Source organism: Geotrypetes seraphini, chromosome 16, assembly GCF_902459505.1.
Source record: "Geotrypetes seraphini chromosome 16, aGeoSer1.1, whole genome shotgun sequence".
NCBI classification, from domain to species: domain Eukaryota; kingdom Metazoa; phylum Chordata; class Amphibia; order Gymnophiona; family Dermophiidae; genus Geotrypetes; species Geotrypetes seraphini.
Window position 1 is genome coordinate 54,545,511 of NC_047099.1, and position 14,866 is coordinate 54,560,376.

Genomic DNA, 14,866 nt, shown 5'->3' on the forward strand with positions numbered 1-14,866 from the left:
GAATGTTAATTATGTACATTGGAAAACAGAATTAAGATGAACATCATGTTTTCAGCTGGGCCTCAAAGTACTGGAAAAGTAATCTCACACCCTTTCCCCCAGTATAACATATGATTGGGGATTAGAACTGTGGTATGAGGAGATAGTGACCCACCCAGAGGTCACAGAGAGGCAGTAACAGAGCAGAAGATTAGAACAAAGGCACAGGGACCTACCCAGAGATCACACAGATTCAGAGACAGAACCGGGGATTAGAACTGTGGCACAGGGAGATAAAGTGACCCCTCCAGGTCACTCAGAGAATTAGTAACATAGAAACATGATGGCAGATAAAGGCAAAATGGCCCATCTAGTCTGCCCATCTGCAGTAACCATTATCTCTTTCTCTCACTGAGAGATCCCAAGTGCCTATCCCAGGCCTTCTTGAACTCAGACACAGTCTCTGTTTCCACCACCTGTTCCACCCATCTACTACCCTTTCTACAAAAAAGTATTTCCTCAGATTACTCTGGAGCCTATCACCTCTTAACTTCATCCTATACCTTCTCATTGCAGAGTTTCCTTTCAAGTGAAAGAGACTCGACTCGTGCACATTTATATTACATAGGTATTTAAATGTCTCTATCATATCTCCCCTCTCTCGCCTTTCCTCCAAAGTATAGTGCACTGCTTTCCCATTCTTCTTCCCCTCCCTTTGGACCTTGGGCCTAGATGGAAAGTTCTAAATTCTCAAATCTCTTCATCTCAAACAGAAAACAAATGTGTGAACATAAAAACTAAATGAAGTCACACCTTGTTGGCAGATATAGAGACCAAGGTGTGCTTTGTTTCTTTGTCTAGAATTCATTCCTGAATGTGCTGCCGCTATACAGTGGAAATAATTCCTTCCTCTCCCCCCAGCCCATAGAGGATGTTTCATGAGTGATCTGTTATCATTCCTCAGAAGATAACAAGGATCCACCATGAGTTATGCATGGCTCTTCTGCTACAGCTTTCCTTCCCAGCGTGGGGAGTGAAACTAAAGATTACTATTAATGCTTGTCTCTTATTTCTTTTATGCCTGCATTGATTCTCTAATTTGCTGTCTTCGTTGGGCTCCACCCCCTTTTTCCTGCATACACTTTTCCCGCCTCCCTGCTCAGGACCTAGCATTAGTCCCAACTGAGAGTTTACCAGCGGTGGAAGAGGAAGCCCGTTATGCACCAGCTCCTGAGGAGGAGGCGAATGGAGGTTGGGGAGAAGAGTTGACGCATGAAGTCCCACCTTCCCACCCTTCTACCCCTCAGGTTGTCACAGAGGTAACTTTATTGTGAACTGGGAATCCCCAGGGTGGTACGGGAGGAAGGGAACCATGATGGAAAGGGGGAAAGAGCTGTCCTCAACTGACCATAGGGGCAATTGATGGTTTGGATCTATGTTCTACTGTCCTTTTGGGGATTTAAGTGAGTTGAACAGTATTTTAAGAACTCAGGTGTGCTCTTATGAAGTTATCCAAGACTGTAATCATGTACAAAGCTGGCACACAGAAACGTAGCACCTATTTTTAATCAATATACACCGGCATTCCAGGGTTAGAGAATGGGCAGAGAGGGACATCATTGGCACCTATAAATGTATTTTATTAAATACATGGATATGTGCCTCAGAATGTGTAAATGTGTGCACTCTACTTTACATGGGGTAATTTCATAAAGGTACATATAATGCCTTTATAACTTAGATACAATATATTGCCTCTAAATATTCTTTCATTCTTCACCACACACAACAATCTCCACTCATCCCCATCAAGTTGATTCTTTTCATCATCTCTTAACCCAAGTCAATGCATCAGATCCCTCAAAGAAACTAAGATTACACCTCCATGCATATAAAGCCAGGTCTGGCTATTTAGGTTGACTTGAGTAAGATAACCTCCCACCCCACTGGCATGCACTTGTTACTGCTGAAGACTTAGTAGCCATCTTCTCATCTCTGCTTTCTTCATAGGTTGGAAGAGGTAAAACCTTGTTTCTGCCCAACATAGGTTCTCCCCCCTCATGACCTATTAGAAAGTGCTCTCATAACACTGTTATGATGTGAGGATTTTCTCCTGGACACAAGAGGTTAAAGTTTTGTAATGATTGGAGCATGAGGGAGAATACTGTCTACAAACCTCAACTCATACAATAATATCTGTTCACAAAGTGCCATCACAGCTGTGTGTGACCCAGATGATCCATATTGGTATTACCTAGTTATAGTTGAATCGGTTAAGGCTTGAGGCCACCAAAGAAATCCAGTGGCAGACATCTATTATCTTATAAGTCTGTTTGATCATCCTTCATAAATCTTTATTGATTAACCAACCCATCATCAAGTTTTATTTTCATATTAATCTTTGGTGCTCAGAAGCCATCCCTGGCTCTCAAATCAGTTATCCATTCTCTTCTTATCAAGCTAAGCTGCCATCTCTCTCTTGCTGCCAATCCCATTGTACTGTCAATCTGTCCATCCATCAGAACACTCATCTTCACATGTGTCAGGTTTGTTAGTGGCCCCCACAATATTAGGTGATAGGGGTTAAGTGAGAGGCGCCCTGACAAACGCCCGGTCCCAGGTTCAGTTCCCTCACTGAAGACTCACCAGGAAGTAGAATCAAAGAGGCACAGCCAGAGGTGATTGCATAAAGAATATATTATAGAAATAGTCTTACAGAAAAGCAATATTCTGAAGCATTACAATAATTAAGCATTACAATTAAGCAGAGAGCAAAGCAGTTTCCCTGCCTTACATAGTTCAGAGACAAAGAGACCGAGAGTCTGAAGTTCTAGGGAGAGCCAGAGAGAGAGAGAAAGAAAGGACAAGAGAGCCAAGAGCCAAGAGATAGATAGATAGCTTGATAGAGCAGAGAGGAGGCTTTTATACCTTGGAATCTTATTCTGAATATAGAAATTATTGTATGTCCCAGTATCTTTCTGTTTAGAATTTGTAAACTGTTTGAAACAATGGTTAATTTAATTGATAAAGGAGGGTGTGATACTTGCAGGCATGGAGATGGGATTAGTCTCTGGCTTCTTTGTCCCATTCAAGCAGCCTATCTTCTTGATCTGTGCAACTGGACCCATAGTCCTAAGCACCCTCTTAATCAGACATTAACACCTTTTAGCTAGTCATGATTCAATCAGGGCTACTTGAAACATATCAGGGATACTTAAAACAGTTTCCCTGCCCTCAGGGTCTATCTGCATTCCCATGCCAGAGTCAGATTGATATAATTTCCCATAGGCCTTCGCTGACATAAGTAATGCCAACTGAAAATGCTGAATGGTAGCGATAGCTAGGCTGACAACATGTATCTCCAACCCTCGGATGCAGCGTTTGTCCATTCTCAGGTGAACCTTTCTGGCCAACCTTTACTCACACCCATCTGTCAGTTCACCCTACAATGACCTCTCAACCTTTCTATTAATTCACTGCTCAATTACTTCGTCCTATGACCTTGATATCTCCCCATTATTTTACATGTCCATCTGTCTCACAGCCACTCATGCTTCTAGTCTCTTTACTTCACCATTTGTCTAAACAATAAAACAACTTTCAGGCTATCTCTCTTGTCCCTCCAACAATGAATCTATCAATCGAACAAGAAATAGATGAGTAAGCATACTGAGTGCCGTAACCTCTCTCCTTCAGATTATTTTCCTCTGTCCCAACACATCATGATGGAAAATCTATACAGAGCCTTCACTAACTTTGCTATGGCTTTGTTTCTCTTTCTTCCTGTTTGGCCATTCTTCTGGAAGGAGGAGCTGACTGTAGCTCCGGTAGTTAAAGGTGATGAGGGGTTCACAGAGGAGTACATCACTGGAGAGGAGACCCTCACGGCTGGGCATGATTATCAGTACATCTATAAGGATTATAATGAAGGAACTGAGCACGTGGATTTGGGCCCTGCCCTCTCTGCAGAGACCCCTGAGAGTGGAGGTGTAAGTTGTCTTCATAAGGGATGGGGGAGGGAACAAACAGCAAAACTGTCTTTAGTTCTAGTATAAATATGGCCTTCCAACAAGGTTCAGAAGTCATAAATAAGGGATGTTAATATAATATCCTATCCCCCTTGACTGTTTTATTTTTTCTTTCATGTTTAGACTTCTGGACGAGGTCATTTCCTTTCATGCTATTCTTTATTTTTATGTATCTGAAATTCTCTTCCCCTTAGTGTCACCACCCTTTTGCGTAAAGTCATCTTCTTGTGCGGTATCATGTTTCTCTGGTAATTATGCTTGTTTCTTGTCCATCTTGTGACATGTTACACATCTTTCTTGTGACGTGACCTCATCTTCTGTATGAAGCAGTCATTAACTGTTATGTCATCCACTGTGCTTTGTTTGTCCATATTCGCTTTCCTCCCCTCTGTTTGAGGTTGTGTGTTGATCTGCTTCCCTTTTGAAGATGTCACTTCCTGTTTACAGCACTAGATTTTATGTTATCTTCATGTTTCTCCTACTTCTTTTCTGGAAGGGCAGGGGAAAGGGGGATTTCTGAGCTCCATCTGTCAATCTAAGGTACATCTTTCCTGTGTGATGCATCGCCCCTGAGCGCTTTGACATGGTCCTGAGCTCTCTCAAGGTCATCTGACCTTCACAAGGTTTCACCTTGGAATCAGTGACACTGCCTCGCTGTGAAGCCACAGTGACCGCAGTGATGGTATCCTTGTGGTTGATATCATCAACAATCCAGAAGCCATTTAGATTAAATGCCCTCTTGGATGTTATGATGGCATCAACACCTGCTTTAATGATGCATCATGCACTCATTAACTACTGCAATAATGATTTAACCTCCAAGACTCCAATGATGGTGTGCAACAATGTGGTCTACTGGAAGAACCGCAGTTGTGACTGGCATTCTGTTGGCCTCTTGGATGAATGATGTCATTATGATGGAATGGGATTTGTCTTGGTGTTATAAGGTTTATGCATGTACAGACAACTTCCCGTCAGATGATGTCATCATTCTTCTGGTTACAATTTTAATACTTTGAAAGCCTCTTAGTGGCTACTAAGCTTGGAATGGGGTTGTTGAACTTTGTATGGAAGAAAAACAGATGCGCCTTCTGCCTCCCCCTCCTGATATTCTGAGGGTTAGAGCATGCTAAGATTCAATAGGATGGAGGGACAGTTGAACAATCTCGGGCTGGAATTGCAGAAGAAAGCAAGGACAACTGCCTCCAGCCATCAGGGTCTGGAGGCATCATGGGAGCATGGTGAAGCCAGGCCTGCTGCTCTTTTGTGAACTCATATCAGGTCATGCACTTGTGCTCCCCCCTTCACCTAGTGGGTAGAAGCACAGCTGGAGTGCTGTTCACCGCTGGAGGGTCGCATCCTGCTTTAGCTCCAGCTGTAGACAGTATGGAGAGGGAGGGCAAATGGCACGAGAGGTGCTCTATGTGCAGGATGCAGGTTCCTCTGTCAGATCATGTATTGACTAGTCCCCTCTTTGCAATTATATGTGTGTTTTCCTCAGGCTTTCAGAGGCGCGAGAGGACAGAAAGGAGTAAAAGGGGAGCCAGCTGTCTTCGAGCCAGTAAGTCATTTTTAGAAAGGGTTTCTAAGCCAGTTACATGACGTCAGCCTTGCTGCTAGCCACAGTTCACGCCCTTCCTTTGGTAGACATAAGCCGCCATAGTGTTCATAATTCAGACTGGCCTCTGGCTAATCCCAGCTTTCTCTCCATCCTTCACAAGCAATGGTGTGTTCCACCCATAAATTGGGCTGTTCTTCTATGAAAAATCCACATCGTACCTGAACCCAACTTTTCTTTCCTAATATGTTCTTTATTTACTCATCAATGAAATAGCCCTACCAGGAGTCAATGACCCACATGGACAACATTGTCCTTTCATCTCCCAGAGATCATTTTAACATAACATAACAAAATTTCTTATATACTGCAGCTACCTCACGGTTCTGTGCTGTTAACAAAAATTAAAATACAGTGGTACCTTGGATTACGAGTATAATCCGTTCCAGGAGCATGCTCGTAATCCAAAATGCTCGTTTATCAAAGCGAGTTTCCCCATAGGAAATAATGGAAACTCGCTTTGATACGTTCCCCCCCCCCCCCCGCTAGCAAAGTCCCCCCCCCCGCGTGATCCGGCACCCCCTGTGAGAACAGGCACCCCCCGCTCGACCAACTTTAACTCACCCCCCCTTTGGCACCGGCACGCAGCCCACAAGTGCCGGTTCCAAAGGGGGGTGAGTTAAAGTTGGTCGGGCGGGGGGTTCCTGTTCTCGCGGGGGTGGGGGGGGTGCCGATTCGAGCGGGAGGGGGCCCTTTGCGAGCGGGGGGGAGCGATGCCGGTTATCGGGGGGGGGGGTGCTCGCAAATCGAGTCAACACTTGGTTTGCGAGACACGTTTTGCAAGAATGTTTTGCTCGTCTTGCAAAACACTCGCAAACCGGGTTACTCGCAAACCGAGGTTTGACTGTACAAATATAGGCAGCATAAACACAGTTAATTAATTAAAATATTTACCAAATAAATCAGTCTTCATACAGTTTCTAAATGCCAAATAAGGAGATAGAAAGATAGATACTAATTTGTTAATCCCGTAATGCTGCCTGATACACACATCCTTTTACAGAAGGAAAATCAAAGAGCTGTAGATCACGTAGATGTTTTCTATTGGAAAATTTAAAATGATCCATAAGATAACTGGGTAATAACCCACTGAGAGCCTTGAAACATATATAGAAAGCATGTACCCCAGAGACTATAAATATATGTTGGGCTGTATTACAGAGAAATGAGATATATGTTAATTTTCAGGGTGTCACTCAAGTACTACAAAACTCCTGATCACAATAACCTTCAAGGGTCTCCTACCAGTGCTATGAAAGCTGAGATTAGGCTCGGCCCAGCGGTTTGGCCATAGAGAGCACCTAGGTTTGATTCCTTGGTCAGATTTTCAATTCACCTGGTCAGCTAGTGCAACAGAGGCTGTGTTTGCAGCCCATGTGTTGGGATGAGGGGCTCAGCCATTGTGCAATGGTGACACCTAGTGGCTGGATATGAGGCTCAAGATTTCAGGATTCTGGAAGGAGGCTTGGAGTGTGGTCCCTGGCTGAGAACCATCACTGCAATGGGTAGACTACAGTAGGGTAGGAGGGAATATTGCATAATGGATATTGTGAATGAAGGCTGTAGCCCAACTGAAGCTGGTATATTTGGCGCCACCATCTGGACAGTGAACAGCACAACCTCTGGCAATGTGCTCAAGTGTTAAATAAATTTGGGTTATTATAATATCACCACCCCCTAGTGGCTGTTGTTATACAGATAAGCACTTCTGAAAATCAGGTCACCTGTCTTTAACCCTTGGCTGTCCCTTTTCCTGTGTTTAATCTTTTTTAAATATTCCACAGGGAATGCTGGTAGAAGGTCCACCTGGCCGGGAGGGGCCAGCGGTAAGTACTACATTTTTCTTCCCCAGGATTTTTGGGAATTCACATTTATGCTAAGGTGGGGAAGAGCCACACATCTGAATAATATGTGGACCATCTTGATGTGTAGCATGAAACATTAGAAAGATACTGAGAGACAGTGGAACAAGGGCTTGAAATATATACCGGACCTTGGAGATAGAATTCTCTGAAGACAAGCAGTTTACCGAGTGGCACCCAAAGGTTATGTAATTTCCATTACCACTGACTGGGCTGAGGCCTCTGATCACTGGCAGCGCAGTTCCACTATGTATTGTGCAGGGGCCACAAGGTCCCAGACAACTAAGAAAGGGCCTGTTTGGTATTGTCTGTAATTCAGCTGGGACATCATAAGGTAGACAGCAATTAGAGGCGTTGCACACAGATTACTGGAAACGTTGGCAATGGTGCTCGTGAATCTTCCAAGTGTCATGGTTGGAATCATTGTGGCCTTATTCCACATGGACATCTACTGTTTGCCCTAGGGACAGAACTTGAAGCCGCTGGTCTGCTTCTCAGATCTGACAAGAATAACTAAACAGGCATTATGGAGATATTTTTCTCTTAGGAGGAAAAAGTCCAAACTGAACCTGAAAAATATAGACTGGGAGGCCTGCTGGTGTGATTTTGTTGAAGAAAATAAAAGCACAGATTGACTCAATAAGAATGGGGTAAAAAAGAATAAAACTTTTTAAAAAAATGTCAAGAAAACAGACAAACTCAAAAAGCCAAAAATGAAGGATGAAAAGCACTTCTCTACAATCTACAAGTCTGCAGGATGAAAAATTAATTTTACAGTCTTGGAGGACAAAGGAAATGAAGGGAGATGCTAGAATGCCCACATCACAGGAATTAGCATGCACGTGTGCAACAAAAAGCTTTTTGACTTTCCAGAAATGTCTGGATGTAGGGTCATGAAATAGTTAACTGTTGTTTAAAATATTGCTCTGGCCTACATAGCTGAAAACAGTGTATAATCTATTGACTGCATCTGCCTAAAATGTATGTCCCTACCTTACCACATTGTAAGCTGAATAGATAAGAGTTTGAGCCATGATGTACCCTGCCCTTCTGTACATTTAACTGTTAGAGTTAGATAGGTGTCCTGCTAGTGACCTGCTAGTGTGAGCTTAGAACCAATGAGTGTTAAGAAAAGTAACACGTGAAAAGCTTTTTCTAGAATTCAGTTGTATAGCCAGAAAAATGGTAAGGTAGGGACATACATTTTAGGCAGATGAAGTCAATAGATTATACACTGTTTTCAGCCATGTAGGCCAGAGCAATATTTTAAACAACAGTTAACCATTTCATGACCCTACATGGAAACCTCTCATCTTTTTTTAGCAGTGTGGTCGCATGACCTGTAGACGTGACCATTGAACTGCTGTCTTCAGAGAACATCCATTACATGCAAGAAACTTAGAGTGGGCGAGAAGGAGGTAGACAGAGTGTGAGAGGCAGACTGAGAACAGGGAAGGCCTAGGAATGGGAGAGAGACACATACATTGTGCATTAAAGAGAAAGAGAAGCGATAGAAGTGTACGAGGAAGAGGCAGTGCATATCCTGGAAACCTTCTCCACTGGATGCCTTTTACTGTTGGAATGCCCATCATGGTCTTTGTATTTGCATCACTTTCTGTCTGTCTTATCTTTTGAATCTTTTTAGGGTTTTCCTGGTCCTGTCGGATCCCAGGGAGCTCCAGGACTTGCTGGCGATCCTGGCGAAAGGGTGAGTATGAGAACATCTATTGCCTCTCTGCCCAGATGGCTGCAGTAGGGAACTGGAATATATCTTGTGAAGAAGGCAGTTGAGCTGCAACGCAAGATAGAGGAGATGTTAGATTGGAAGAGGTCACGTCGATTCCTGACACCTTCTGGCACATACCACTGTTTGCTTATCCTGATAGAAGAACCTCATTTTCTATAAAAGAATCTCACCTGAATATCTTACTATAGAATATATCTAATATCTTCTCTTATCACAAGGGTCCTCCAGGCCGACCAGGTCTTCCGGGTGCAGATGGCTTACCTGGGCCACCCGGCAGCTCTATGATGCTCCCGGTGAGTTACTTGAACCTACAGAACCTTTACAGATTATTTTCCTCTGTCCCAACACATCATGATGGAAAATCTATACAGAGCCTTAAATTAACATAAATACATTGTGAAGCCGTGTAGAAGCAGACTCTTGCACACTCGTGTTTTAAGTTAGCATTAAATTTGCTTTTTGTTCTTTTCAGTTCCGGTTTGGAAGCAGTGGAGGAGACAAGGGACCAGCAGTGTCACATCAAGAAGCTCAGGCCCAGGCTATCCTACAGCAGGCCAGGGTAAGGCCATTCAATCCCCACTGCCACCAGCAGCTTATCATTTTCAAACTCCATCCAGGGCCGGCTCAGCTATTAGGCTAGACTAGGCAATCACCTAGGGAGGCAATTTCTGAGGGGCAGTAACTAACAGAAAAATAACAGATCCTGACAGCAGGCAAATTGAAAGAACAATCAGTGCATACTTTTTGCTGCAGGGAGAGTGGACACCCATGTCCATATCAAGCAGAGTTTAATAATTAGAAGTAGGACTGATTATGCATTTTTGCAGGATTGATGTGGAAGTTTGGTATTGGGATGATTATTATTCTTTAGCAGTGGTGTGCAGTCAGGGCCTTCAGGAGATTCACCCCACCCCCTAAAGGCTCTGAGGGCACTGATTTGAATTTGATTGGTTGAGCAGGCAACAGGCAGATCCTCAGCTAATCAAATGCAGATCAGTACTGTTAGGACCTTCAGGGGATTCGGAGAATCTCCAGCCCAAGAGCCCTGCTTTTATTTTTTTGGGGGAGAGGATTTTACTTTTTGTTTAATGCAGTTTTATTGGTTGAGCAGGCTGTCTTCATTGACCATCTGCTACAGCTGTCCGTTGCCTTTTTGTTCCGACAGCATCAACCAAGGAGAGTCTAGATATAAGCAATAGAAATCTGACGGGCTGTTTCCTGGCTGTTTCATTGGTCAGTCTGACTTATCCCCCCCAAAAATAAAGTAACACCCTTTAAAAGCTGGCCCTTTGGAAGTAGCACTGTGCTTGGCAGACATCCCACTGGATGATTTGGTGACCCTATTTGTGGTTATGACCCACAGTTCAGGAACCACTACTCTAAAAATAAATTACTGAGATACTCCTTTACTGAATGGCTTCAGCTGTGATACAGCTCTATAACAGATGATATTCTGTGAAAGTTATAACATAATTTCATTCAGTTCTTCTGCTTTCCCTCCTCAGCTGGCCCTGCGTGGCCCTCCAGGGCCCATGGGATTCACTGGCCGATCGGGGCCCATGGTGAGTATTACTGAGATGAGATTATTGGTACTTGAAAGCCAAATTTCCATAACAAAAAGGGACCATGTGATTCTTTAACTCTGGTCACTGAATTCTGACTGTGGCAGGTAACCGTGTCCAGGAAGTTAAATTGTGTTCTATGGTCTTGTGTTTTAACCAATCAGAGATGAGACCTCTATAAAGCTGACTCAGACTGACCGTGTAACCTTTTTTATCCCATTTAAGGGACATCCAGGAGGTCCAGGGCTGAAGGGAGAGTCTGGTGACATGGGACCTCAGGTAAGAGGGGTTAAAGCAGGGCATTCAATGTCAGTCCTTGAGGTCGGATTTTTAGGATTTCCTCAATGAAAATGCATGAGATATATTTGCATTCACTGCTGCAAATAATTTCATGCATATTCTATGGGGAACTCTTGAAGATCAACAATGAATTAGAGAATTGCACGGAGACAAAATCTTCACCCATCAACAATGGACTCTAACCCATACCCACTTGTACCCTCTAAGATCCATTGCATCCCCACCCACACCCACAGGAGTCAACGCTATTATCTGACTTGTTTGCAGCCCTCTATTTCCTCTCATCCCCAACAGCCTCCCATGTTTTTTTGGATGGCATTCACTATTCAACCAATGAGTGTTCCAAGCCTCAGTCTGGTGTTCCAATTGCCTCTCTCTCAGTGCATTCCAAGCCTCATTCTGGAGTCACCAGAGATTTTGACTACACTTCTGTGGGAATCCCACAGCAACTTTTTCCATTCTCACAAGAAATCTCATGGAACTTTTTCCATTCCCGTGGGAATACCATGAGTTCCGCAGGATTCCCACAAATCCCCATTAACATGCATCTCTCTACATTGGATACCACTGGTTTAAGTGTGCCTAAAAGACACACATTACACACCAAATTCACACGTAACTTAAAGAATGGCAGATCCCTGCTCACAGAAACTGCCCACAAACGATCCTACAGCCACTTCATTCCACACCTCTGGAACCAACTTCCCCCCCAACTTAGACAACAGAACTCATTATTAGCATTCCGTAAATCGGTAAAGACCCTCCTCTTCAATTAAAGATCCCCTCTGTCTCTCCCCCCCTTAAGCCCCACCCTCCACTCTCCTATCTCCTTCCCGAAATTCCAGTATTACCCTCTCTTACTCTTTCCACTAAAAAATTGCACCTATACGCTTATAACTTTCCTTACATGAAACTACTGTATCTCCCCCCTCTCTCTCTCTGCTCAATCCCCCTGTATTTAATTCTCTCCAAAAACTATAAATCCAACCACTAAACCTGTTGTACTACTTATATGTCTAGTTACTCCGCATTGTGTATGTTCAATTGTAAACCGTCCTGAGCTACTGGGAGGACGGGATAAAAATCTAAATAAATAAATAAATAAATAAACATATATGCACATATGTTTTGCACACAGGCAGATGAATGCTGATATTCTGCAACAATGTATCTATCTCCGATAGCATGGGTGGCATCTGAGGAGGACCTGAGCAGGGCTGAACATTAATACTATAAATTACACATTGTCTTTTGCATTTAGGCACAATTAATATGCATGAGATAAATTTGCATGCACTGCCTCCATTGTTTGTGAATCTACCTTGTGCATAAACATTGTGAGTTATGGGAGCAGCTTACTGGACCGGAGAGGAGTTGTGGGGTGTCCCGTGCTGACCCCGGAGTGAACGGCGACGGCTTTTCCTTTCTCCTGGCTGGCTGGCTGGCGGTGCATGCAGGCACTAGCAGAGACGGACCCCTGACGTCACCGGGTCCGTCTCCGATATTATTTAAAGCAGCCGCTGCTGTGACTGTGCTGGGAGCAGCTTACTGGACCGGAGAGGAGTTGTGGGGTGTCCCGTGCTGACCCCGGAGTGAACGGCGACGGCTTTTCCTTTCTCCTGGCTGGCTGGCTGGCGGTGCATGCAGGCACTAGCAGAGACGGACCCCTGACGTCACCGGGTCCGTCTCCGATATTATTTAAAGCAGCCGCTGCTGTGGTTGCGGCCGCAGCCGCGCGGCCGCAGGGCGTGGCCGAAGGGGCGTGCCCTAAGGGGCACGCAAGGCCCCTTGGGAGCCCCTTAGGAGCCACGTGGAGACCGGGAGCCGGTAGTGGGAAATTCATATGGATTATTTAGATCCGGATCAGATCCTGCTCCCTATTATTGGATCCAAGAAGTATATATTCCTTAACTGCTGCAGTGAGGACGGCGTTGAAGTTTTTCTCTTTTCTTCTTTTTCTTAATAATGCCAAAAAGACGAGGAAGGAACGCCGGAGGAGCCTCCCGGCGACCCCTAACTCCAGTGGTTACTATTGATGATTTTCTCCGACGCCTACAACGGGAACAAGAAGGGTCGGGTGCTAGCTCATTGGGGATACCCCCGGAGAGTAGTACGGTGGGCTCCCCTGAGCATGAAGTCACTCTTAGCCCCGACGTTAGGACGCCACCCCTCCAACCCACGCCGCAAGCTACTAGCTCTCCACGGGACCAGAATCCACCTGAGGAGGTGGCTAGTTCTTTGTCCACAGAGGCTAGTATGGAGGGCTTGCTGAATATGACAACGGGACTTGCGACCGGGACAACAACAGAGGTTGGAGGAATACAAGACCACACTGAGGTAAAGCTAATTTCTGAACATTTAGATACTACACCATTACAACTTTTTTCACCTACAAAACCTCCTACAGTCACACTCGAAGCATTATGGGACTTGGTAGTGAATTTGGGGAATTCCTTAAATCCTCAAATAAAAAGTTTGGATAAAGAATTAAAAGAACAAAAGGAAGAAATAAAAGTTTTAAAGCAGGATATGTTACAATTTAAAACTGAGACACAAAATACAAATAAGGAGTTAATCTTATTGAAACAAAATCAAGATATGTTGGTTAAAGATAATATATTACTCAGGAAGAAGTTGGAAGTGCAGGAGAATAATGGTCGTATAAATAATTTGAGATTTATAAATTTTCCAAGAATCCTGTCAACTTCTCCTAGAGAAATGGTGAAAAGATATTTTATGGAAATTTTGGAAATTCCTGAAAACTCCTTACCTCCTCTTACAAGAGTGTATTACCTACCTGCTAAGCCCATATCCAAAGAAGAAGGGAAAATTGAGGAACCCCGGGAGAGGTCAATGGACATTTCGGCAATACTGGAACAATCAGATAGGGAACTGGCTGTTCCAGCTACTCTCTTGTTGTCTGTCGCTTTGGCTCCAGACAAAGATTGGATATTAAAACTTTTCTTCAAAAACAGATCCAAAGACTTCCTGGGGCAGCATATTCAGATTTTTCCTGATGTCTCTAGAGAGACTCAGAAAAGAAGGAAAGAATTTTTAATTCTTAAGCCTGGAGTAACTCAAATAGGGGGTATTTTCTTTTTGAGATATCCATGTAAATGTGTAGTTAGATATTTATCATTTAAGTATATATTTACAGAGCCATCTCAGCTGATTAGCTTTATCTCAGTGAAACGTCTAGAAAAAGGAATAATAACAACATAACGTCTATTTAAGGTTAATTCCCTGCACTTTAGTCAGAAAAGGATTTTTTTTCTTATTTAACTAATTTGAATTATATTTGTTCTACTCATAATTATGGATCTAATAATATTGAGGACTAGTGTGAGATCAGCTAGATTAGAAGTTCCTTGTAGTAATATTAATTTTGGAATGTCAATTTAATATGTTGTGTGATCTCACTTTACTGTACAAGATGTATATGCTTGGAAATTTTGTAAAAAATTCTATAAATAAATAATATAAAAAAAAAAAACATTGTGAGTTATGCGATCTGGGTGCCAGTGTTTCTGGGGCGTAGTTTGAGCAGAGCGAACGTGGAGCTGTGATGTATTTTATAACATATTCTGGCGTAAATGTGTGCGCTTGCGAATTTGCATGCGTTTGATCCTAGGTCTGAAATCCTCGTTTAGAAAGGCACTTCTGTTGTCATTGAAAAATAGGCAACTTATTGGACTTCTCCCCTAGGATCTTCTGTTGTAAAATTATCCCTAGGATGTCCCAGTCCCTTCTGATCAGACGCTGGTCATTTC

The 14,866-nt window shown here is 43.5% G+C and overlaps 1 protein-coding gene across 4 annotated transcripts in view; it reads left to right on the forward strand.

Annotated features, from left to right (window-relative positions):
- COL11A2 (collagen type XI alpha 2 chain) overlaps positions 1 to 14,866 on the forward strand; it is a 108,739-nt gene that overhangs the window by 38,684 nt on the left and 55,189 nt on the right. For 3 of the 4 annotated variants that reach the window (XM_033924914.1, XM_033924915.1, XM_033924917.1), the window contains exons 7-15: positions 1,143 to 1,298; positions 3,786 to 3,968; positions 5,509 to 5,568; positions 7,410 to 7,451; positions 9,133 to 9,195; positions 9,453 to 9,527; positions 9,707 to 9,793; positions 10,740 to 10,796; positions 11,022 to 11,075. In XM_033924914.1, coding sequence (XP_033780805.1) covers positions 1,143 to 1,298; positions 3,786 to 3,968; positions 5,509 to 5,568; positions 7,410 to 7,451; positions 9,133 to 9,195; positions 9,453 to 9,527; positions 9,707 to 9,793; positions 10,740 to 10,796; positions 11,022 to 11,075 — 777 coding nt within the window. The remainder of the gene's footprint in view (positions 1 to 1,142; positions 1,299 to 3,785; positions 3,969 to 5,508; positions 5,569 to 7,409; positions 7,452 to 9,132; positions 9,196 to 9,452; positions 9,528 to 9,706; positions 9,794 to 10,739; positions 10,797 to 11,021; positions 11,076 to 14,866) is intronic. The other variant, XM_033924916.1, reaches the window with a different exon arrangement.